This window comes from Chanos chanos, chromosome 10 (genome assembly GCF_902362185.1).
Source record: "Chanos chanos chromosome 10, fChaCha1.1, whole genome shotgun sequence".
In the NCBI taxonomy this organism is placed as follows: domain Eukaryota; kingdom Metazoa; phylum Chordata; class Actinopteri; order Gonorynchiformes; family Chanidae; genus Chanos; species Chanos chanos.
The window spans coordinates 33,213,472-33,238,731 of NC_044504.1; the positions used below are offsets into that span (position 1 = coordinate 33,213,472).

The 25,260-nt window shown below is 44.1% G+C and overlaps 1 protein-coding gene across 1 annotated transcript in view; it reads left to right on the forward strand.

Annotated features, from left to right (window-relative positions):
• The first annotated feature begins 441 nt into the window (after nt 1-441).
• Nucleotides 442-25,260, forward strand: part of man1a2 (mannosidase, alpha, class 1A, member 2) — a 52,556-nt gene continuing 27,737 nt past the window's right edge. The window contains exons 1-4 of the mRNA XM_030786237.1: nt 442-1,221; nt 1,877-2,346; nt 12,253-12,511; nt 22,103-22,199. Of these exons, the coding sequence (XP_030642097.1) occupies nt 2,033-2,346; nt 12,253-12,511; nt 22,103-22,199 (670 nt within the window). The 5' untranslated portion in view covers nt 442-1,221; nt 1,877-2,032. The remainder of the gene's footprint in view (nt 1,222-1,876; nt 2,347-12,252; nt 12,512-22,102; nt 22,200-25,260) is intronic.

Below are 25,260 nucleotides of genomic sequence, written 5' to 3' on the forward strand. Positions count from 1 at the left end.
AATTATATTTGATATGGCATACTATGTCTTATAAGTCTGTGCTACTCGCTTAAGGTCAGTTAAAAATCTTAATGGGTGTCTTATGATATCGGTTGGAATTTTCTGTTCAATTTCACTTCTTAGTCTTATGTACAGTTATATGCACTCGGGTAATATTGTGAGTAGGAGCCTGTCATTAAACTCTCTTTGCCCCTATTAACACCCCTTAATTATTTAATTGGAATTGATATCTGAATGTTCGTTGTAGCGGTGAAATTTGTCATACGTCTCAGTTACGTTCACTGTGACAAATTACAACGGTTCCATTAATGTGCACTGTAATTTACGTTGCAAATTAATGCTCGGAATTGGTGGACAATCCCTAGATTTACCAAGCGGCAGTTGATGGGATGTTGGAGGACCGAGGGGAGGAGTAGTTGTTGCAGTAACATCCTGGAGATAGGCGGTTGGCGGCGCACATACTAAAATAAAGGAGGTGAAAAGCAAAGAAGAATCGGTGTTCATTCACAGACTCAAAGATATGGAAATAATATCGAAAACCTCTTTCTTGAAAAAGTGATTCTGGCTTCCTGTCTCATGCTGCCGATTTATCCCGAGGCACCAGTGAGGTGTTGCAGTAGCAGCGGCGGCGAGGTAGAGGAACGGTTCGCTACAGCTAGCTAGATGCCTATACAGAGGAAGGCGCAGTCTCTTGCAGTACAGGCCAACTACATTTTTATTTGAAGCAACCTTTTCATAAAGGTTACCTTTTTACTGTGCAGTTGTACGACACTACTCGTTCATTCTCTTAAAAAGACTGGATAGTCAGTGTGAAGGGTTATCTTGCTTTTCTTCTGTGGATGCAGCGACGCAGGCCCGTTTCAGAAACGCTGTTAGCAAGCTAATACAATCAGAAAACAGTATTCACACCAATGCAGGTCCGAAAACGAAATGAGACGGAAGCTTTAATATTTCATTAAAAAATATTTGGGCAGTCTCGCCGTGTTGACATGAGAGTCTGACGAATTGGCATATCTGTCTCAAGACTGCAATTTTGTTTACATTTTGTTCGCAATATTATTGTCCTGAGATTTGGACAGATTTTCTCCACAGCTGACAGGAGTACAGTCTTCTTACACAGAAATATTTCTTCAAAGTCCTTACGTGATTAGCTTGCAGACTACAAACGGGATATGTTCACGACTGAAGACCGTGGATCAGAATGACTGAAAGACTATCTAAGTAAGTGGATGCAATCGTTTTCCGTTGATAGTATTTGCCGTTCTGTTTCCTGTTCTATGTAAGGACCTTATGTGTTCGCCGACTGTCAACTTCATAAAAACCTGAGGGATATTGAGGATAATGTAGCAGTTTCAAACCGTATAGCTTTGGTAAATTATTGTAATTCAGAAGCACTGACAGCTGTCAGAAATCGAAAAGATATATGGCGTCAAATTTAAGGACTGCAGAAATTATTTTGCAGAGTGGTTTTGTACTGTTACCACTGAAAGAGATGGCAGTCTCGTGACGGTGACGTGATGAGTCGTGTATTATCGAATGCTTACAAGTGCTCTGGGGGGAATCATTCGTAGTGTCGAAATGTAGACCTATCCCCCACACCTCGAGCGTCAATACAGAAATGGATGTATTCATTTATTTATTTTTTATTTTTTGCGATATTGCATTTTTTGTATAGCTATTGTCCTGGGAAGATGCAGTACACCCAATATAGACAGACTTACTTTCTCCCGTGAGAAAGTACCACTTGGTCGGCTATTTTTCTATAGTAGTGAGGATTGAAATTGCTATGGTAACCGCAGCTCATTGTCAGATTGCTAAATGTCCACTCCTTCAATATTACAGATGACAACATCTAATTGTTTTCATAATTTTTCAGATCAGAGGTGCCCGTGGTCCAGATGCTCCTTCTGCCCATTAAAATCACCATGGTTTGACAGTTAATCATATGGTTGCTGCAATGAGATAATAGAGCTGCCTGTTCAAGACAACCTTGACGCTTGTCCATCCACACACTCTCTTACAATAGACGAACATGACAACGCCGGCTCTTCTGCCCCTCTCGGGGCGTAGGATACCAACTCTCTCGCCAGGCGCCTCATCGTTCCCCCACCACAGAGCCACCTTGCGACTTTCCGAGAAGTTCATCCTCCTCCTCATCCTCAGTGCCTTCATCACCCTATGCTTCGGAGCATTCTTCTTTCTTCCGGACAACTCCAAACACAAGCGTTTTGATCTGGGCTTGGAGGACGTGCTAATACCGCATATTGAGTCTGGGAAAGAGGGGAGGCATAATGGAGGACAGGTTATCATACATGGACAAGGAGGGCATGATGAGCATAGACACAGGTAAGACCAGAGAGGAGGAGAGATCACTGCCAGCTTCGGTCCATTTACAACATTTTCCTAATCCTGACCAAGGTGTTTGTGTTTATGTTTGTGTTTGTGTGTGTGAGAGAGAGAGAGAGAGAGAGAGATTGTAACAGAGTCTTACACAATTTGTATGTCATTTGAAAAGCAAACCATGAGCCTGAAGGCATAGGTTTGTATAGGTATAGGTTTGTGTAGGTTTGTATAGGTTTGAGGTTTCTCCTTTCGGAAGATATTGTTCCCACCCTTATATTGTGATTGTGTGCTTCAGGGGTTTCTCAATACCTGATTATCTGAATCAGGTGTGTTTGTGAAATGCTGTGTGTCTCTGGGAGGTTATGCCCTCTATATTCCTGTGGCCTGTTACTTTTGTGGTGCATGCATTCTCCAGACTGCCTTTGAGAGAACTCAAAAGCTAATGATATTCTAATGAAAAGAATGCACATGCTAGATATGAAAACATTATTCTTTTGAGTTTCAGATAGACGTCAATTCATTCTGCTCTAAGGACCATTTAGAGCAAGCAAAAGCAAAAATGGTTTGATGGCTTTTCTCTCCTGCCCACAATAAGAGCTTTCATGTCTAAGTGTGGTCAAACACAGTGGCTGAATGACAAATCCTAGATATGCAGTAGATAACAATACACATAAACAAAGAATCTCACAGAATCTTTGCAAGCAGAAATCATTGAAACGATATTGACAGGTACTGAATATCAACTGATATATTTAGTAAATTACCAAAGCTTTGCGTTTTGTATCATTTACTCCTTTTCTGTCCCAGAGGCATAATCCTTATTTCCATTATTTACCTCAAAGAGTGGATCACTGGAACCGGGTCTTCTGGGGCATGAAAACACACACGCACACACACACAAAACAACACTCACTCACTGACTCACTCACTCACACAAACACTCAGGAGTTCCCTTTTCTGAAAGTGCTGTAGTTGAGTTCACTCCATTTTCTGCTGATGCCTGCTGGACTTGGTAAGAGCCTTAGAGAGAATGGAGACAGGGAACATTGTCTGCGTCTGAAGCCAGCCCACTCTCCCGGCAGAAATGTGTAACTGATGTTTTAGTCTGCAGTGTTTTCCTCCACTGTTGTCCGTTGCAGTTCAAACACCGTTCTCACGGCTTTGCACAGGTTGTCAACATCCAGTCAGGTTTTCACTGTGTGAGTTTTCGACATCCAGTCAGGCTATCACTGTGTGAGGTACCTGACTGTTATGTCACCATGAACAATAACATGATCCAGAATTCCCTTTAAATTTTGTGAGGAAGAGGATGAGCATGAGTTCTGGTCCGTTTTCTCACTAAAGACATCATGTGAAACGTGCACCATTTTAGGCCAGCGCTGCCGTGGAGCCCGTTTGTTTTTCTGCCACAGGAACCAGATGACGTCTTACTGGGCTCTGACCCGCTGAGAATGATGACTTCAGACTGTTCACTGTGATTTTTGGTGCCAAGAGCAGGTAGGACGGACAAAGAGAGAATTGGTCTTATGCGAGTTATGGTGAAGAGGCTGAGATGCATTTCTTGATGTAAAGGAAATGGTGACCAGAGTGAGTTACGGGTTTTATAAAGTGACAGAAAGAGAAGAAAGCGCGAGACTGGTTTTGGAAACTTGCGCTGTTCTTCTTCTAAGTGTTGTCTGTCAGACAGGAGACAGACAACTGGCATGCTGTGTCAGCTTTTCATTTACATCACAAAGACACAATAGAGCTGTGAGCAGAACTGGAGGGTCTGGGGAGGGGGGTTATCTCCAGGTATTTGAGATAAGGCTTTTGGATAAGTATAAGTTTGCCCTAAAAAGTTATTTGTTTTCCGAACTTGGCTTTTATTTTCTTTTATGGTTTGTGTATCTGTGTGTGTGTATCTGTGTGTGTGTGTGTGTGTGTGTGTGTGGGTCCATGGGTCCATATTCTCGCCGCTTATAGAGACACATCTCATTTTGCAAATGCTGACTCAGTCTTGGCTGTGCATTAGAGTGGTACTGAGGACGGAGCTCAGGTTGGCCTAAAAGCAAAACGTCTCGGATATAGAGATTAGACGCTTGCTAAGCCATCGGATGAACACACAGAGGTGAGATGAGATGATGGAATGCTTGGTCATTGCTTTTTACATTTCCACTGCAGCCTGGTCTCCCAGGGGTCACTCAGAGTCGAATGGTTCTGTGAGTGTGGCATAACTTCTTCAATAACATTAAGAGATATCTTTTGTTTGACTACACACATCTGGTGCTGTCTCCATGTGACCGTGTTTGTTTAACCTGCCCCAGCAGGAGGAGGGCTGGGATATCTCGGCAAAATAGTCAATTGCTCATTAGGTTGCTTATGTTTATCAGTTACACAATACAATGACACAATACTTATCTTTTTAATTTGTTTTTCTGCAAACAAGCATGGGTTCCCGCTTGAAATCTCTATGTAAGCTACGGTTTTCATTTTAAATGTTCTGTCAGTGGCAGTAATGCCTTTGGGATCACTTAAAGGTCAGGGTCAGAGGTCAGTCAACCAGTAAAGCCGGATCCCTCAGATCTGGACCTAGATAACTTTCATATCAACCCAGCTTTATGGCCTCATGTTGACTGAAGAGTGTACGCACCCTTTCCCAGGGAAATATAAGCTTCCGGTTGTGAGGTGAGGAGAAAACCAGTAAGGCTCCAGACATCCAAGGTTGGATTTGAGGATCTCTACCTGACAGAAACTGCCGTTTAGTGTCCACTTTGCACCAATGTCATCTCCACATTCAGCTCAAAGTATCTTATTGCTCCTCTCATCCACAGAAATTTCACCCTGTTACATGTAGTTTCTGTCTCTATCATGGGAAATCTGTATTCTGCTGCTGTGTTAATAGTGTTACTGAGAGTTTGGTACGGCTGTGGTCTGGTTGCATGTTAATCTCTACTTAGACCTGCAGCTTCACAGAATTGGAGCTAACGCCAGCCTCGTCGCTGTGCTTATTTGTTATGTCAAGTGTGATCTGAAACATTGTTCTGGGGCTCCAGACATTGTGTTCTTTAAACAAATAGGCTGTGTTGGTGTGTACTTTGTAGGTGTGAGGCTCAGCTACAGTCTGCAGTCCCCCCCCCCCCCCCCCCCCCCCCCATCCCGAAGTCCCTGTCCTCAACACACACACACACACCCCAGATGTACATATGTCCTGTACATACACGTACAGCAGTAATCGCGCATGGCAGTCTTAAATGAGGTGAGCCCCATTCCTGTGCAGAAATGCTGGGGCAGCAGAATGACTGGTTTGGCTGCTGGAATCACTCGCATTAACTCTGTCATCACCCATTTAGCGGAGGATGAGTCCACTCTGTCGAGCTGGCCTTTTTTTTTTTTTTCCCCTTATCTAACACAGCTCTCCAATCAACAGCCAGAGGAGACTCAAAAACATCTCTTCAACCAATACAGAAGGTCATGACCTGGTGTCCAGATGGGCTTTTTTAGGTTAGAGGTGTCAGTACGGAGTCTTGCCTTGCCTTTTCAGAACAATATGGCATCAGTAGAAGTATAAAAAAACAATCACATTATGTATACACACAGTCGTTTTTTCTTTATTACATCCACTACCTCTTTTACCCTTCCTGTTTTCCTCTTGTTCTCTCAATCTTATCAGTCTGACACGGTGGTGCTCATGGCAGAATGGGTAGGCTCCCATTACGAGGTGTTTTGTCTTAACGGTGTATCCAGTGGCTGCTCTGGTATACGTGTCCACTGGCCTTGTTATCTTATGAATAATGTATCTTATTCAGACTGGCTGCTGGCCATCTGCTTTGTTTTATGACTCATCCTCACCACAAGCGCTGGGACCAGACACAAGAGTTCTGTCTGATCCTCCCTCTAACCGGAGCTCTGCTCTGCTCCGCTCCGCTCTGTGCCAGTCTCTGCCCTGCCGCTCCAGTTTCTGTGCCACCCAGAACCAGTCTATGCCATTCCGTAATAGTTTCGCCCATTGGCAGTGGATTACCAGTTTCAGTTTCTCTTTATGTGTCCCTGCCAGCTTAGCCAGCACTTTGCCAGCTCACAGCGATCTGGCTCTGCCCTACTTCACCACACTGTTATATCTGCCCATGCCGGTTCTGACAGCTCCACATCTCTGACAGGGTTGGGTTTTTTTTTTTTAAGGATTTGTGCTTTGTTTTATACTGAACCAGTTGGGCTGGTTGTGTGGTCAACCAACAAGATTGAGTTAACGTAGACAGCAACAGTTTCTCAGGTATAATTCAGGCTTTTTCTTTTCTTTTCTTTTCTTTTCTTTGTTTAATATTGTACGTGTGTCTATGGTGCTGAATACACCAGAGGAGCTATGGTTCTTGGTGTGTCCACACAGTCCCCTGGAGTGTTCAGTAATTGAGTAAGAGCTCTGACCTGGCAGTCTGAACAAAAATGTAACACCTCACTTAAGCTGAATGTGCATCTGAAATATAATCTTTCACACACCTAATCCTAACTTACTATAACCAAACGTTGGTCCCAAGAATGAAACTCAGCTCTTGCAGGCCACTGAAAGAGTGATTTGGAACATCTCAACTGGAAACAAAAGATATACTGAGGATGTTTCCCACTTAATCTGTTTGGAGCTGGAACCTATGCGCTGAGACTAAACCTTAAACCGTATTGGTCTGGGGGAAAAAAAAAAAAAAAAAGATTCAAACTTTTTCAACTGAAACTGCTGCCAGAGTAACACACCATCTCTCAATGCTAATCAGTCCTAGAGCCTCAGGGCTGAGAGAGAGAAATGAAGGAGCAGGCTTTACGGGGCCTGCTCATTACTTATGGAGAAGCAATTTCAGTGTTCCTCCTCCTCGCCGCCGCGGAGCGCGGCACCACCGCACGAGTTGTGTGACAGAAGTGCTCAGAGCCCGTTGAAGTGTGTCTCACTCTGTCTGTGTTTGTCAGTTCGCTCAACCTACTCTGCCTAATGGAGACAAGGCTCTTTAACCGTCTGCCTGACTAAACAGCTTTTCAGAAGAGATATGCCAGCGCTCTCTAAATGTCCCTCATCTCACCCCTCGAGAAACGGGCGCGTCGGAGTGGATGAAGGTGCCTGTAAATGGGTGGGTGGGGGGAGGGAGGAGTTGACAAAATGGCTCCGCAGTTGTTCGGGTTATCCGAAACCGAGACGCGGCATCTCGAGTGCCTGTGTCTAACAATAACAGAATAGCGAGGTGGAGTCACACACCCCTCACACACACACACACACACGGAAAGAGGAGATGGCTCTGTTGTTTCACTGCCGTCTTGTATTGCGCCAAGTGGGTCAGAGAAGAAGAAGAAGAAGAAACAGGGACAGCCTTGTCAGGAAGTGGAATTGTAATGGGGGGCGGTGGAACGAGGAAGAGGAGAGGTCAACGTTCTTACAAACACTCAGAGCCATTAAAGGGAGTAGATTCTGCTGAAAGGCTAAAGTAAGACATGGCGTACATCGTTGGACACCGTGAGGCTATTGTTTCCCCGTGTGCCCCCAGGCTTACAATGATTCAAACAGGAACACACAGCTGCACTGCCTACCCTGTCTAGCAGACAGAGATAGCTTGGCTTGAATGAAAGAGAGCGAGCATTACGGTGGAAGCGGCGAGCCAAGACTCTTTTCTTTGTCATGGATAAGAAATACAGGCATTTGACCTCCGCTGCTGTTGCATCTCAGCAAAATACATGGACATGGACAAATCTGACTGAATTGCATGTCCGTTTTCTATAGACTGAAGTTGTATGTAGAGAAAAGTCCCATTTTAGCCATGTAATGTACAGCATTAAGCCAAGCCAATATTACATGGTAACACACTGCATAACGACCATAAACCTGGTGGAACAAATTCAAGTGGACTCCATTTTTTGTTTTTGCTCAGACTCCAGTATGTTCTTCTCTGAACCATCTGAACCATATTCCTCTTCTTCCAGTATAACGTATTATTCCTCCACGTAATATTCCGTGCATTATAGAATCCATTGTTGACATGACTACATAAGTAGGTATGTATGTGTGTGTATATACACACACAAAAAACAATAGAAGAATAAAGTGTATGTATATATATATATATATATATATATATATAGTGTTTGAATATATATATTCAAAGTACACACTATGGTCCATCAGCCTCCGTCTGTTCCTCTGCTTCCCACACTGTTTGTCTTTCATAAGATGAGGAGAGATGACAACATGGATCTCCATTTCCAGAGCAAATCACTGATTCTGAGAGCAAACAGGGATAGCGTTGAGTGGCAGTTGCATCTTAAAGGACTCTGCTAATGATAGGGAAGGGGAGTGCGCGTCATTGCGAGTCTGCCATCAGACGCCGGACAAACCACCTGCCGTAATGAATTCTGTGTAGCTGGAGATTTGCAGTGGCCGAAGGAGATAAGCGGCAGCAGTCTTTTTCTGCGGGCGAGACACACCTGTGTGCTGAGGCAACCACTGCTCTGTTCTACTGCTCTACATTATTCGTGACATCCCGAAATACTTAATGCATTTCAGATGACCTCGCTTTCTCTCTCGTTTTATTTATCTATTGCTCCCTCGTATTTTTGTCTCTCTGCCCTTCCTCTCCTTTCTTTGTCCCTCTGTGTGCGTCTCTCTCTCTCTCTGCCCGTTTTCATCTGGTTCTGTCTTTCGGCCTGTCATCATTTTTCTCTCTTGCGTCTTTCTGCATTCCTCCTCTTGGAAAGGTGACTTTCTGCATCTCTGACACCACGTTGGCTTATGAATGACTGTTATGAGAATGTTAAGAAAAGTAACGTAAGGCTTATATCATGGCCAGTAATCCTTTTGTAACGAACATATGCCTCATCCACAACCACGGACGTCGGAGCTTAAACCAGCTGGACCGGTGATGTCACTGGCGGACGCTGATGTAACGTGTAAGTGAGCCAGCTCCGTAGAACTGGGTCAACAGCAGAGTGACTTTAACAAGAAGGGAGAGAACAGAGAACGTGGATTGTGTTCGGAATGAGCTTACTCTTTAAGATCTGTATGGACGTCTCTGTGGAGATATTTTTACTGCTCCTTGTCTTATCTTGTGATATATATATATATATATATATATATATATATATATATATATATATATATATATATATATATATATTTTTTTTTTTTTTTTTTTTTTTCAGTGCAGAATTCAGTACAAAACAGTTCATCCACACTGCACAAGAGTTCAAGTGTATCACATTTCTGTGGAGTATTATTTGGGAATAAGGAAAAGCCTGTGCTTTTTTGGCCCGAGTTCCTACGATAAGATTATGTGGTATCTCATCTTCTATTTGTGTATATTAGCGGTCGAAACCTCAGGCTTTTCCCGGATGATGAAAACAAATTTTCTCTCTCTCTCGATCTCCTTTTTCTTTTTTTCCTCGGCGAAACCCAGAAAATGAATCCTGATCAAAGCTTAATGATGAGTAATGCCATTCAGAAGCGGACTGCCTCTCCTCAGGGGTCTTTCTCAAAAAGAAAAGTCTGTTCTGCTCTACAGTGCCGGTGAAGGAAAAAAAAACTCTGAGCCTAATGCCTCTACGATTCCTTTTGACCTCTGTAACTGCCATAACTCTCTAGATTACACAGGTCTTCCAGCTTTCCTGTGGTAAAAGGTGATCTTAAGAGCGTGTCTATAGGAGACTGGTGCATAGCAACCGTCCTCCTCTGTTTCCTTGTGTTTCTGGACTGGGATGAGGAGAAATTGCGTTGAGCTGTGCTAGCAGATTAAGATCATGATGTACTGCTCTCTCTGCCTGAAGGGAAGAAAATGACTCACTTCTTTGCCCTAAGCTCTATGTGATGATTACTTAATTAGCTCTAGACAATACCGAGTCCTCTCATGATTTTACTACCGTTCTGGTGTTGCTATGGCAGATATCTCCCATGGTTCCACCATTCTCCCTTAAGGCAGTGTAATCTGTCGGAAAGCTAATGTGGTGGTTAGTTTAACTGGGGACAATATCTTCCCTAACGTGAAGGACACGCTGCGATGCAGTGTCTGGCAAAGGGAAAAACGGTGACAGCAATTAACAAAATGAAATGTTATTTACTGCATGTACGCCAAACTGTATGTCTTTAAGGCTCGTCCCTTGAGTTGATCAGCGTGGACAGAACGAAGCAGTCGTGCTGCGGCTGAAGTGACATTGCTCAGGTCTCACCATGTCTCAGTCGAACTAATCGAGGTGGGCAGATGTTGGCGTGCTCCTAATTGCCTGTTTGACATAATGAGCGTTGCATGAAATCACAGAAACGCCACGCCGGCTCTGAAAATAGCTTTTAAGAGGAGAGACACACAGCAAGAGAAACTGTTTGGGTGGGAGATGGAAAATTGGGGGAGGTGGGGAGGGAGGTAAGGAGGGAGGAGGGAGGGCGACAGTGCAGTGGTGCTCGCTGAAGCAGATTTGTAGATAAATGCATTATCATAGAGTGTTAGCTTGCACATTAGGCTGAGGCTTTTTGTAATGTTCGGCATTATTGGTGTTTACTGTCATCAGCAGGGACCTTTGGCTCTCTGGGGGCCCCAGCAGCAGCAGCAGCTATTAGTCCTCGCATTCATCTCACACACAGACACTGCGTTGCTAAGAGGTGTTTATGGACCAGGCATTTAACCTCAAGTCTTGCCACTCGCCAAGGCACACATTAGCAACCTGCGCAAGGTGCCTGCCCTCAGATTAGCTCTTAAAAACAGGCTCAACAAGGTAACAGCTTTAGCACTTGTGTATTTACTGTTAGCAGTAACTTTTATGGTGAAAACTCAGGGTACCATAAATGTATTATCTGCCAGTGCACTCACTTTTGGGTGAATAAACATGGAGTTTTTTTTTTTCCCCCAGAAAAATGATCTTCTGTTGTAGATTGTATCTATAGTAAGCGTCCTTTTAGTACCTCATGAATCATCAAATGCATATGTAAAATGTATATGATTACAACACACGCTAACGTCTTTAAACAGTTAAAGGTTAATTCTGGGTAAGAGCAGGCCTGACTGTATGTGTTGTGGTCTATGGCTGTTAAAATGGGTTTGGTTTGAGAGCACTCCCCTGTTTAGGTCATTTCTATTCTGTTCCAAACCTTTTGTCCTGAAGCGAGACTCCACTGGCAGCCTGGGGCTTTGGGTGAATTGGACCGAGATAACCAAGATTCCCTAACCATATCTGTGTCTCGTGTCACTGTATCCACTTGACCTCTTTTCCATCACAATCTCTCCCCTCTCTCTTATCTCTTCTGTATCTAGTATCTCATTCTTTCACAAGGCCTCTCATCCCCCTCTCAAGAAAAGCGTGTAGCTTCAAATTGCATTTCCCATACGTTTGCTCCCTTTCACAGAAGCTGTTTGAACAGCTGTTCTTCGCTCATTCTGTCCATGAAGCAAAAATCACCCAACTGACAGAGGGCCAATAAGTTTTTCCGAAATGAAATGAAATGAAATGAAATGTGAAATGAATTGGCATACAGGTTATCCAAAAAAAAAAAGGTGAACGACTATTTTATTTTATATTTATATTTTATTCTGAGATAGTTTTAACTGTTTCTTTGTGTGTGTCTGTGTCTTGTGTGTGTGTGTGTTTTTAAATTCACATGTCTGATCCTCCTTTTTCTGCGCTCCTGCAGCCTGCTCTTCTTATGTGCTTATCATGAGTTTACCTCCTTAGAATGAGGAGATTAGCACAGGAAGGGGTTCACTAGGATCTTGTAGGCAGCCTCCGCAGAAACCACTTTGTGTGTAAGGATGTCTTGGTTAGAGGATCCTTAGTATCCATATATCCAAACGACCAAACTGTGAAGTGATTTTTGTTGTTGTTGTTGTTGTTGTTGTTGTTTTTATTTTTTGGAAAGCAGAGAGTCTGTACTACCATTTCCACATCATTGACACTCTCCTCCGTTTGTGTCTCCTTTAGGGAGGAGGAGGAGAGCCTGCGAGATAAGATCCGGGCGGACCACGAGCGTGCTCTTCAGGAGGCCAAGGAAAAGCTCCGTAAATCCAAAGAGGAGCTGAGGGCCGAGATTCAGACCGAGAAGGTCAAGGTGGCCGAGGACCTGAAGAAGAAGGAGGGGCCCAAACCCTTGCCCCCGGTGCCTATGCCCAAACTGGTGGGGGTCAACGACGGCGACCCTGGAGACCCAGACGTGAAGGAGAAGCGAGACAAGATCAGGGAGGTAGGCAGACGCGTCGGCGTGTTTGTATTTTGGTTCGGTGCCGTGTTAGTTCGTTTGCGCGCTCTGTTTGTTTCCACCTCCAGGTTATATTTCTCCAGTAAGTTAAGAACAGAGCTGAAATTGTTTTTGTACCCTTTCTCTCAGTTAATTACTTGACATCATTTCTCTTTAAATGGTACTTGGAATTGAACAGTCACAGTCCATTTAATCTGAGACTGGCATGGGCTCAAACTCCGACTCTGTGCTGATGCAGTTATGAGTCTTTGAAAATGGGATCCTGCCTCAAGTGAGAGCGACGCTGTCTAAAAGGCGGCTAGCAACGGATTTACGTCCGATTGTGAAGGTGATGACTTAGATGCTGCGGCTGTCACACATTTCACACAGACCTTTTCAAGTTTCTTACAACTTTAAAATGATGCAGTGGTATATTCGTTGTCCTCTTTTCACTCACCCTTTACCCCTTTTCAGTGCAGTGCGTAGTTTTGCAGCACCGTTTTCTTTTGCTCTTGGCATTGATCATTAAGAATTGTGTCGTTACAGTGGATAATTCAACAGAGTCGACTGAAGCCAGGGATAGAGAAAATAAAAGTCCAGGAATTTATAGCGCTTGTAAAAAAAAAAGAAAAAAAAAAAGCTTTATTTCTCAAATGTTGAGAAAAAAAGCGCTTTGTTTTTAAGGATTACAAGCTAATTAACCAGAGGAGGGTTATTATTACACAGGCTGTTAATGTGAATTGAAGTTGCAACTGCGTCGTTTCTTTAATTTATTTGATTGACAGTAAATTTGTTACCTCTTGAAGATCGAGCAGCCTGCAAGCCTTAGCCTGTGCGGGATTTTGACTGCGAGTTAAATTTAACCAGATGTGTCACAGTTCTCTGTTCCCCAAAAATCTGTCACAGCAAGGTGTTTGTTTGTATGTACACAACTGAATATAATAAACAGTCTAATCTCCTGTCTTCTCATTTCATCAACCGATATTCATGCCAAGACGGTATGAAAGAAAACATCGGTGATTTAAAACGACGCCTCGATTTTAAGACCGCGATACCTCGAAACTCTCTGTCGTCCTTCTGGCCCTAGTGGGCAGTGAGACAGAGATGATGAGTCAGCATCTGCACTGAACATAAAAATCCCTCCCCATTATTTCCAAGTAATCAGGAATTCCTAATGGGTTGTAATTAGCTCTTATGTTCGGCTGGTATATTTTTTGACTTCTCTGGGGAATTGGTGTGTTTTTCCACACTTGGGTGGGCTGAGCGGCACTGTAGACTAACGGACCAGTTAAATCGATGTCTGTAGCTGGGCCTTCATCGCTGGGTCAGAGATCTATGCAGTTATAAATAAGTACTTAGGAAGACCGTTATGGAGACGAGAAAATGGAAGGCTGTATGCAGGCACGAGGCCTAATCTGTCTTCTCATCACAGACAATATAAAACATTGTCTTTTTATGTTTGTGGGATTTTTTTTCCAGTCAATACAAGAAAGAAAAGAATGTTTGTGTGTGCTGTTCTGTTGTTAAGGTCAAAGACAGGACATCTGCCATTCACTAGGGGACCTTAACCACCTAGAGATATACAAACACATCTCTGTGCGGTGTGTGTGTGTGTTTGTGTGTGTCTGTCTCCTGCAGGGCAGGGTTTTAAGGTCCAGCCCGCTCACAGTCGAAACCCCTCAGCAGGACCATCTGGTGTTCGTCAGGGGACCTTAACCCTGAAGCGTACTCACACTCAAACCAAAATTTGTGTCTATGTGCGTGTCTGTGTGGTGTGTGTGTGAGTGTGTGTGTCTGTGTGTTTCTGCATCTGTGAAGCTGATGATTCGATGTTCAACCATGACTACTTTAATTTTCATAATGGACTCACAGCTGACCTCCTCAAACATTCTGTCCTCAACTCACATCATTTCTCTCTCTTTGTCTCTTCCTCTTCCCCTCCTCTCTCTCTATGTCTTTATGTCTCATTTCACCGTTCCTCATGTAACCCTGGACAGTTGTTATACTAACGGTACGCTTCCACTGCAGTGAATTTCGCATTGCTCTCATTCAGGTTATGTGGATGCGAAATTTGCACAGATTGTGCGAAATCGGTGCGGATTTGCAGAAACAAGCAAAATTTGAGATGGCGAACTTTCAGCTTTATGCAAATGAGAACCATGCTAGAACCAATCAGTTCAGCGTGTGATATGCTTGGTACGTGACGTTCTCTAGAGAGGCGGGAGAGACAAAAAAGGTTTGACCAAGATGGCGGAGAGACGTGTCTATGATTAAGAGATGTATGGGCAACCATTTGTGTCTACATCAACACGCGTTGTTGTTTACATGTTACATGAACTTAGTCGGGGCCAGAGCGGTACAAAAATCTCTCAAGATAAACCACTGCAGACCTTCTTTTAAGCACTCGGAACTTTTGAGCTAGGTGACTTGCTTGCTGTTTTTGTGACCACGCCCCCAGAGCGAAATATCGTAGTGCGAAATTCGCAAGGTGTTTCGCTGTGTGGAAGTCTAGCGTAAGAGCTTTTCTCACTCCTGGCAGAGGTTCTTATAGCCTAACCTTTTAAAGAACATATGGCAGACGCTACCTGCAGAAAACGTGTGCTCCCGTTTGATGTGTCCCATGCCATGTGTGAGAAAGTTACTCACTTATGCTCTGTATGTAAAGAGTCGTGTGGCATATGATCCACATGACATTTAATCATTTATGAGAGTTCTTGTACCAATGCATTATGGATATACCACAGATCCATATTTTATTAGCTAGAATGTTCTGTCTTGTCTCGTAGTTGAGCTGCATGTGGACCTGAATGTGTAAGAGTGTCTGTGTGTTTATCATTACCCGCTAAAGCACCGACCGTATGATTTTGCTGGGCTCTGATGCCTTTTCACAGGTGGGACTGTCTGTTCACATGAACGAATGAACCAAGAAATGAGAACGTAAAGTATTCAGATGTGCATCATTTTATACGAATGATGAGTAACTCGGTTGAAAGCTGATGGAGTAGTTTGCCGTGACGTTCGTACCGTAGTTGTCTCCCGTTTATCTTAATGAGTCATGTTTTGGTATGGAAGACGGAGAAGCTCCGCTCAGGAGCACAGTACTACGCTCTGCCTTCATTAGCACCGTGCTAACTCTGATTAGCGTCTGCTTGATGAAATGTGTATGTCAGAGGAACTGACAGAGAACATGACGTTCCCACAATGCCTCTCTCTTCGGGCCGTTGCCACGGCAGCACACCTCAGCTGTTTGCGTGAGACGCCTTGTTCGAACAGATTAAAGTAAAGCAGCGAATTCATTTTTCTTGCGCGGATTAGCATGCCGCGAGAGCCCTGACTGGAAAGGCAAGAGCCTGGAGGAAAAAAACATCTATCAAAGCTGTTTCGTTTTGTTTTCGTATGTGCGCATAGTGTTTTTGGAGTGTGTTAAAATAACGTTCTGTAAGGGTATGCCTATATGTGTTTGTGTATTGAACAGAGAATATAAAAGTGCACAGAAAAGAGAAGTTGACTGTGTATTGTGCTTGTATAAAGCACTGTTTTCTTTTAACACAAATTCATGCTTATCAGTTGGAGGGCTTTCTCTAGTGCAGTGTTTTCCCTCATATCTTATGAGCTAACACGTTGTAGTACTAATTATGTAATACTTTCTGTACATAAAAGGACTGATAAGAGTCAGTGATCCCTTTGCAAATGATGACGTTTCCAGTATAGCCTGTTTCATTTCTCTTTCCTGTGATCCAGCATCATCACAGAGCCTTCTGGAGAGTGTGAAAAAGTTTTGAATTGTCTCTGTTTGATCCCTGTGTCCTCTTGCCCTCTATCAGGGCTCACAGTGGGGACCTGGCAGACGGCGTTGAATGTCTTTATTCAGTGTACCAGCGTCGATGATAGTCTGCAGGACCCGCAGTGTGGAAGGCAGTTATTTCTTTGTTTCTTAAAGTACTGACAGGGTCTTAGAGACTGAAGTGAGAGCACTGATGTGGTACATTTAACTTGGTCTGGAGTAATGGTCATGCATGCACAACTCACAGGCCTTTGGAATGTGTGGGCTTTGGGTGGGGGGGCTGGTGTGTTTGATTTGCAGTGGTATGTTGTTGGATGGTTTTCCAGACAAAGCCTAGTCCTGGAAAGAATGTTACTGTTCAAGGGGAGTCCACGTTATAAATCCTTTTTTTAGTCTCGAGGGAATTTGACCGTGTCAGAAAAACAGGCCTGTGAGTCTGGATCTTAGGTGACTGCTCGTGTTTGGTTGATTGGGTACAGCGGATGGATGCGTCAAGGAGCTAATGTTTGGTTAATTCAGAATAGTACGTGAATGCGGGGAGGAACTGGCATGAGTCTGTTTGGATGTGGCCTGTGTGTGAGGTGTGGGACTGGTGTGTGAGGTTGGCAGGATGAACATAACTCCTGGGGTGTGTTAGGAGATGACATGCATGAGCAATGAGCATATGTCCAAAGCAGGGAGCTAGAAGGGGAGGGAGACATAAAAGTCTACGTAACATTCAAGGACTCAAGGTCAAAGAGGAGTGGGGGGAGAAGGAGTGAGATGGAGAGGGAAGGTAAGGATGGTTAGAAGGAGGCTGAGGGAGAATTCTTTCTCTTCTCTTCTCTTCTCTTCTCTTCTCTTCTCTTCTCTTCTCTCCTCTCCTCTCCTCTCTTGTTACTGTAGACTATGTGTTATGATCACTCAAGTATTCTCCCATCAGTCTTAGGTATGAATCTCTCTCCCATACTCACACACACACACACTCTGTCACTCTCTCACTCTCCCTGACGTTCTCCTTCTCTCACACACATAAAACTGAGGTCACTGCACAGATTTAAGTGGTCAAAATCAAGGTCTAGAACGTGTGAAAGTTTGTCCTATTTCACAATAACTTGTAAAGCGTCCAGCCGCAAGATTGCAGACAGCCTGGCTGTTTTTGGCTGAGCCTCAGAAAGTTCTTGGTCAGTAATGTTTTACATCTGTCTGGGGGGAATGAAAAGCACTAATGAGAGTGAGCTGGTTATATTATAACCTTCTCTCTAATAAAGGCCTTAAACCTACAGGCTGACTGACAATGCCGTCTGTCCTCATTGGTTGATTCCCAGGGCTCTTAAGCAGCCTTTCTCTCAAGTACAGCATCTCAACCCCCTCGCTGTGGCGCTGTTGCTTTCTCACTGGTTTACAGATGCAAAAAAATTCACCAAAGAACAACGCTCGGTGTTTGCTTTGCTGTGCACATATATTTTATTTCGTTCTGTGAATGCCCATCAGTGGCGTGTAGGGAACGGGATGCCATTCTACAGATGGCCAGTGTTTACACTGCGCACCTATGCGTGTATGTTTAATGGTTGTCCTTTGAACTGCAATTATCTACGTTGTGTTGTGCAAAGGCTGGTCAAATAGGCCTATCTGAGTTCTTTTAGTGCCCACCTTTAAAGGGAATTTATCACCTCCTCCCTGTCCGCATGCCTCCGCCGCGCTTACCCGGAGATGCAAATCTGATGTCGCATCCTGACTAGCCTTGCGTATCTTCCGCAGTGCCACGTTTCAGACGCGGCCCAATCCGTCAGAGGGGAAAGGGAGGATGGTTTTAAATCAATCAAAGCGACTCCAGCGGTCGTCGGGGGCGACAGATAATCCCGGTTACAGCGCCACAAACTTTTAAAGCACTGCGGCATAGCTCAGATGACCAGTGGCGGCGTGAGCACCGAAAAGATAAAGCCCCTCTCTCTCTCTCTCTCTCTCTCTCTCTCTCTCTCTCTCTCTCTCCCTTAAGTCCAGTGGTGCAGTAAAGATGAGCTGTGCTGAGAGATTTATGAATGCATCCCTGCACCCTGGGGCCTGTTAAGCACAGCAGGGGGTTAATACTAATTAATGCTGCTGCCCCTGGAGGTGACCGTTAGGAAGACACATTTTCACAGGCTTACTCTGTGCGTGTGCGTGTGTGTGTATGCGTGTGCGTGTGTGTGTGTTAGAGAGAGAGAAAGAGGGGGAGATGGACATGAGTTTTGGCGGCTGTTATGAAGGTCAGTGCTCTGTCACACGCAGTAAATGTTGCGTTGGTCGTTAGCCGTTGCGCTTTAGCTGGCAGGACAGTGTATCTGAGGACAGGGCAGAGGTCTGACCCTGTGGCATATGTGCTCTCGTTTCTTCTTCACTCACACTCTTCCCTGAGTACGTGGAAGCGTCAGATAAAGAAAGTAAACCCGTAAAATGTACACTTCCTGCAAATGAGTTGGAATCTCTCGCTTCTTTTTTTTTTTTCCATCCGGAAAAGATCTCGTCTTGTGAATTATTCCGTACGTTATCGCCCTCCTGGTTTTCTCTGCTACTCCTTTTCATTCATGACCTTCACCTGTCTGTCTCTCACTCCCGTTGTTGCTGCATGGAGTCTGTCATCTTTCCTAAGATTTATACTTCCCTCTGTCTCTCTCTCTCTCTCTTTCTCTCGGCCCCGCCCGCACGGTGCTGGCTTTGTCTCAGCTCTAGGAAGCGCTCCAGACAGAGTGATTTACTCTAAAAGGATCTCCTTCTCACGCTTCTCTCCCAGTACACTGTGGAAAAACCGTCAGGGCACCAAATAATGTCTTCATGTAACGCGCCCAAGAGCCACGTTTCCCCTTCTGCCAGCGTCACGCTCCTAAAAAAAATACCCAATGATAATGAGAACAAAAATCATATTAAAGCGTCTGAAAGCTCCAATTAGCCACAGGAAAAGTGACAGTGCCCCGAGGGCAGGGAGAGAGAGAGAGAGTGAGAGAGAGTGTGAATGAAAATATATTTCTGCTCTCTCCCATCCACACATCAGTGTGGATGTTGGATGAGGTGAATTTTAGAGAACAGAGAGTTGAATCTCCTTGCTGGACTTTGACCTTGATAAGGACTCAGGGTGCTGTCCGTATATTTACGGAAACAGAGGCTGTCAAACTCGTCTGTTTACGGGAAACATGTGTGGGCTGATTCTCACGTACAAACACGGGCTCACTTAATTAAACAGAGAGAGTATGACATTTGTTTGTTTGTTTGTTTGTTTTTTTCCTGAGAAGGCCTGCTTTTTTTCCCATGGATAGGAATGCATTACCTTGTTTTTAGTTTTATTTTTGTATTATTATTATTTTTTTTTACATGATCTCTGATCCACTAACACAGACCAAATACTGCCAAATCGCATTAACTCAAAGCCTGTGGCACATACCTGCGGGATATAACATGAATGCCAGAATAATGTAATGAACCACCTGATGCTCACAGATATAAGAGCCTAATTTATTCTGTATGAACATTAATCATGCTGCAGTTCCTGACTGCAGGACGAAGTGACAGTTTGCATGGCAGTGGCATTGGACTGTACAGCCCAGCAGTTATTCTGTGCCAAGAGCTTTTGCTTTGATCTTGTGGGGGTTTTTTTTTTTTTTTTGCCCGGAAAAGTTAAGAATATGAACATAATGTAAATGACACTTTGGGACCTCACAGCACAGACATTGCTGTATTCCATGAGGACTTAATTTGTCAGAATTCCTGCTAACTTGCAGGCAAAATGCTGCAGACCAAAGCTCTACATTATGCATGAAAGAGAAAGAGAGAGAGAGAAGAGGACGGGTGAGATAGTGGATGGATAGATAGAAAGAACCAAAAAGAAATGGAATGCATCAAAGTTTTGGACAAACAGGGAAAAGTTTTAGTGAGAGAACAGAGAATTTTCTTTAACACACGTATGTTTTTTTTTTGTTGTTGTTGTTGTTTGTTTTTTTTTCAAATAGGCTATCGTCGAGTTTGAAAGGTTCAGAATCGTTATCGTCAAGTTTGAAAGATTCAGAAGTTATTTCTGGCTCTTGAGATTTTTGTGTGTTCTCACCGACTCTTTCCCATGAAAGGCTTCAGCTAAGCCACTGAGCAATGTCTCAGTGAAAGAGCTTAAAACTAGCCTGTGGCCCAGCCAGTGGAGTCCCCCCCCCCCCCCACTGACTGGAAAAAAAAAAAAGGGTTTCTTTTACCGAGCGGCACATATAAATACCTAACGTTCCAAAGAGCTGAGACGTGCGAACATCAGCCTCCTCGCAGTGCAACCTGAAACCAGAGATGCAACGTTCAAGATGTTACTGGCGAAATATGCCAAGGGCTCAACTCTCTAGAGAGTGTTTGGAGCTCCGATACCTGGAAACGATGCAGGGATTACGCTTCCTCTTCTGAGGTTTTGGAAGAACATTGTCTTCCAATGTCACATGCAGCAGTTTGTGGCTGATGGGCTGTTGCACTAAATTTATTTAAGTAAATCCTACTGAGCGGTAATTATTGTCTGATTAACCATGTAATCTGAAGTGACTAAATGTTTTAAGTGTTAAAGGCACAATCCCAGAGAAGAACAGCGTTTTGACACTGGATTCAGTCAGCCTGGGGTTAATTGTGAACATGTGGCTGACTGATTCATAATGTCATAACACGATCATTTATAATCTCTCGTCTGCACAGCTTACGTCATGGAAAAAGATCATAGCCAGGAAAACAACCAAAGTATTGGCTTTTTTTTTTTTTTTTTATTGGTCTGGTTCCTTCGTAGGTAACAGAAGAGGCAGTTAAGAGGCTATGAACAGAAAAGGAAAAAGCCTGGCTTTAACACACAGGTCGGCTACCCGCGGTAATGCAGCATAGACAGCCTGCAGCTTCTGCGTTGTCTTCTTCTGAGACACCACTCAGACAGTGCCTTTTACTGCCCAATAAATGGCCTGTGTGCTCTGCTAGACAGAGAGAGGTGGCACATTCTCTCTCTCTCTCTCACTTTCTCTCTCTCTCTCTCTCTCTCTCACCCTCTCACACTCTCTCTCTCTCTCTCTCACTCTCGCTCTCACAGAATTCTTCTCTCAGTCATTGCTATGCATCACGTCAATACGGACTTGTCAAATCGAGGGTTTTTTTTTCCTTCTTTCTCTCTTTCTCTCTTTGTTTTGGTATTCACTCTGTTTGTACACAGACACACTGGGATGCTTTCACATCAGAACAGATGTATGAATTTCAAGCGGGAAGAAATAAAGATGTAGCTAGCATCTTAATCGAGAGCTTAGTGCGTAAGCTTAGACGGAGGTTGCCTGGAGCTAGATGCAGTGGAGAGAAACATACAAACACACGCAAAGGCGGCCTTTCATCCGTCCTCGGTGGAAAAGCGTGCGCTCAGTGGGAGCGGGGGTTTATATTAAGAGCCGCGCTGGACTGTGACCTGGAAGTAGAGTGTTGGTGTAATTAGGCAAGTTTGTGGGCGCACCAGTGGCTTGTGGGTAAAAAAACATTAGTTACCGTGGCCTTATCTCACAAATCTCGTGTATGATTTTACCCCCTCAACAGTGCTGCATCATTCAATTAAACAAACAAACAAAAACAATCAAGACATTGTCTTTACTGCTCATATACTAAAAGACTATGAACTGAGTAACCCCACCCACCCCGTAGAATACACATGCTATGTAGGCTCAGGCTCCAATATAGAAAGGCGGAGATCGAACAGTAGGGAGCTATATTCTCCTGTGTGTTTGTACTTGAGCTTGATCAGAACGTTTCATTTATATTCATGAGTAAACAATTGAAGCTAACTTGTCATGGTACTTGTCTTTCCCCCTCAGATGATGAAACACGCGTGGGACAGCTACAGACAGTATGGCTGGGGGCACAATGAGCTCAAACCCATCGCCAAGAAAGGACATTCCACCAATATCTTCGGTGAGTTAGTCACACATTTTCCTCTCATGCATGTCGTCCTGTAAGGATGTGCTGTTATTTACATATAAATGCGTGCTTTGCATGTGAGCATCTTCAGATATGCACGGATGGACTTTTTCATTTCAAAGCACCTAGCCGCTGAAGGACACACGCACACACACACACACACACACACACAAAGGCACACAGCCCAGTTGTCCCTAATCATTTCACTGTTGTTTGTTTGGTGTTTAGGGGTGCAGCTGTTCTCAGTGATAAAGACCATTAGACAACAGGGACTGCATCTGAATATGTTTGTTGTGTATATGTGCATCTTTGAGTGTGTATGTGTGTGTGTATGTGTGTTTGTTTTCAGTGTTGGAACTGAAAGTATTCAGACTGGCAAATTGATCATAAACTGTGTGTGTGTGTTTTCATCGTGATTTCAGCAGCAGTTGAGCCGCCAGGCTCGGCTGTTTTTTTCGCTCTGCCCGTTTAGATGTGATTTCTTCTTAGCTCTTTTGTTCTGATGTACGCGGACGCATAAGAAAGAGATGCAGAACAAAAAGAAAGAATAAAGAGTGTGTGCGTGTGTGTGTGTGTGAGGGTCACAGTCTTTCCTAGCTATGTTGAGTTCCATCTTGTCTTGCACACTTTTCGTTCATAATTCATAAGCCTTTTCTCTGTCTGTCTTACACCACTGTAAGCGTCTGCGTCTCTCTGGATGCGCGAGAGGAGCCGTCTGTCCTGGCAGCTTATTGATCGCGCGTGTGTGTGTGTGTGTGTGTGTGCGTGTGTGTATAAGAGAATAAAAAAAGGAGAGAGAGTACACTTTGTTGGATAAATCTCAGACGTCCTCCAGTGTCTTCCCGTGGGGCTTCCCTTCACACATGCTTCTGCTGATGTTGTACAGCGCACTTGTGGTTTTGAGCTTTTTCTTCTGTTTCTTTAGTCGAGAAATGCTGGAACCCAGAATTGTTCCCCTGGATCATTCCTCTTGTCAACATTATATTCATCGTATGTGAAGTACATTCTAAAGCTAGATTGACCAGAAACGTCCCTGAATGCTTTACAAGTGAACTCCGTGCCAGTCAAGCCTAGCATTGAACCTGTGAACTGATATCCATACTCACAGACACTGTCCATATGACATGTTCTTTGACATTAAAAAATTTGACTGCGGTGCTTTGGGTGAGTAGAGGAGCAAAGTTTGTTTTGCTCAAGCCATACTGCTGAGTCCGTAGCACGTGGAGTGCTCCTGACCTTTAGGACGGTGTGGTTGACGCTGCATTCAAACCCTATCAGTTTAGCCGCGGTTGACTCATCAGGGAGATCGAATGACCTGGGCCACACACGGTCAGGCCGTCTGATCAACACGTTTGCCTGCCAGAAGGGAATAGATCGTATCGACCCCCTTACGGACCGTCATCGATTTTTGTTTGAAAACATTTGACCCATAAAAGCCCCAGGGTCCTGTTTTGTCTTTTGTTTTTTGAGACAGATAGCCGTCTAGCATGCTGCTCGATCGGTAAACGCAACCCCTGGTTCTCTAGGGTCAGGTACTATAAATCACTTCTCTATTACAACGCTTACCACGCTACGCTCAAAAACACCATGCCGAACGCGCCAGCGTTGCTAAAAACACATGTCGACAACGTGCTAATTCATTCAGCGTAGTCAGAGTGTTGTCGCTGAGAAGAATCGCGCTTAAACATTGGCTTTTTAAATGGGTTCTAGTGAGATCTCATCTACATTTTGAGTGAATCTTTGATTTCCCGTTCACCCCTTCTGGACGTGTAGTTAAGAGTTGGAATAGCACTGAGGTATGTGGTCACTGTTGTATCCCAAGTCCCATAAGTTTTCGCATCAGCATTTCCAAAGGAAGACACCAACCTCCTCAGAGATTGTGCACAGACATTGTTTTCCTTCCTGTCTTGTGCTCTGCAGCGTAAACACTGATAACGTTTGAATCAAGCTAGCTTCAGAAGGCAGCATTTACATTTGCTGCTGATCCAGGGCCAGCATTTTTGTCTTTTCAGTGCCACTCAGTACTAACTTGAGTGCAGAGAGGTGAGTTCCAACCCTCACTGTTAACCAGCAGGGGCCAGGCTGTAGCAGTGTATCCCCTAATCTTGCTTGTCGCCAAACCGTCAGACATTGGAGTGTGTGCCATATTAATGAAGAAGCCAGCTTGGGCATTGTTTGGATTTTTTTTTTTCCTCTTCTCATCACCAGGAGCTAAATTCCAAATAACAGAGGTCCCTCGCTAATCAATAACTACAAACCTGCAGCTACATTCAGTCTCCTGCTGTTATTAGAGTTGCCATTGGACTCAGACCTGTTACTCTAATGGAGATCACAGTTAAATTAGCTCCATTTCGAGACGGTTCCCGTTCGGCGTCTCAGTGATTTGATGTGTTATCATTTGCCGGAGCGTAATGATGGGGATGTAGGATAAGAGCGGCTCTAAAACCATCAGCAAGATGAGGCTTCATCAGGCCAGACCTGCTGGAAGGGCCTGAACCGTGAAAATGACAAGTTTCCCATTGTTGTTGCAAATGAGCCGCAATTGTCCACCATTCTGAAAGACCACTGCTTGTCCTCTGTTCTGAAAGAATGGAGAGAGAGAGAGAGAGAGAGAGAGAGAGATGAAATGTGTCATTAACACAGAGAGATTTGGAAGGTTGTAGGAGTAGAGGAGAAAGGCGAAAGAAAAGTGTGGAGAAACTGAAAGTGAAGGATGGGAGCAAAATGAAGGGAAGAGAGAGAGGGAGTACTGACTGGGCTCCGTTCTTCCCCCTAGGCTTAGTTTTTTTTGGGGTTTTTTTTTCGTTCATTTTCAATATTCATGAACTCATTTGTGTAACTCACATCACCCCCCCCCCCCCCCCCCCCCCCCCCCCAGGAGCCTCGATGAAATCTCCAATTATATACGCATTTTTTTTTGATGCTCGTGAAATTTTCTTCTCTGGGTGGTTAATACTTTCTTAATGATCCGTGTGATTTTCTCTGTTCGTTCAGTTTGACTTCAAAATACTTAGGGGAAATAGGCTCCGGTGAACAAGAGTGTGTGAATCTTTTG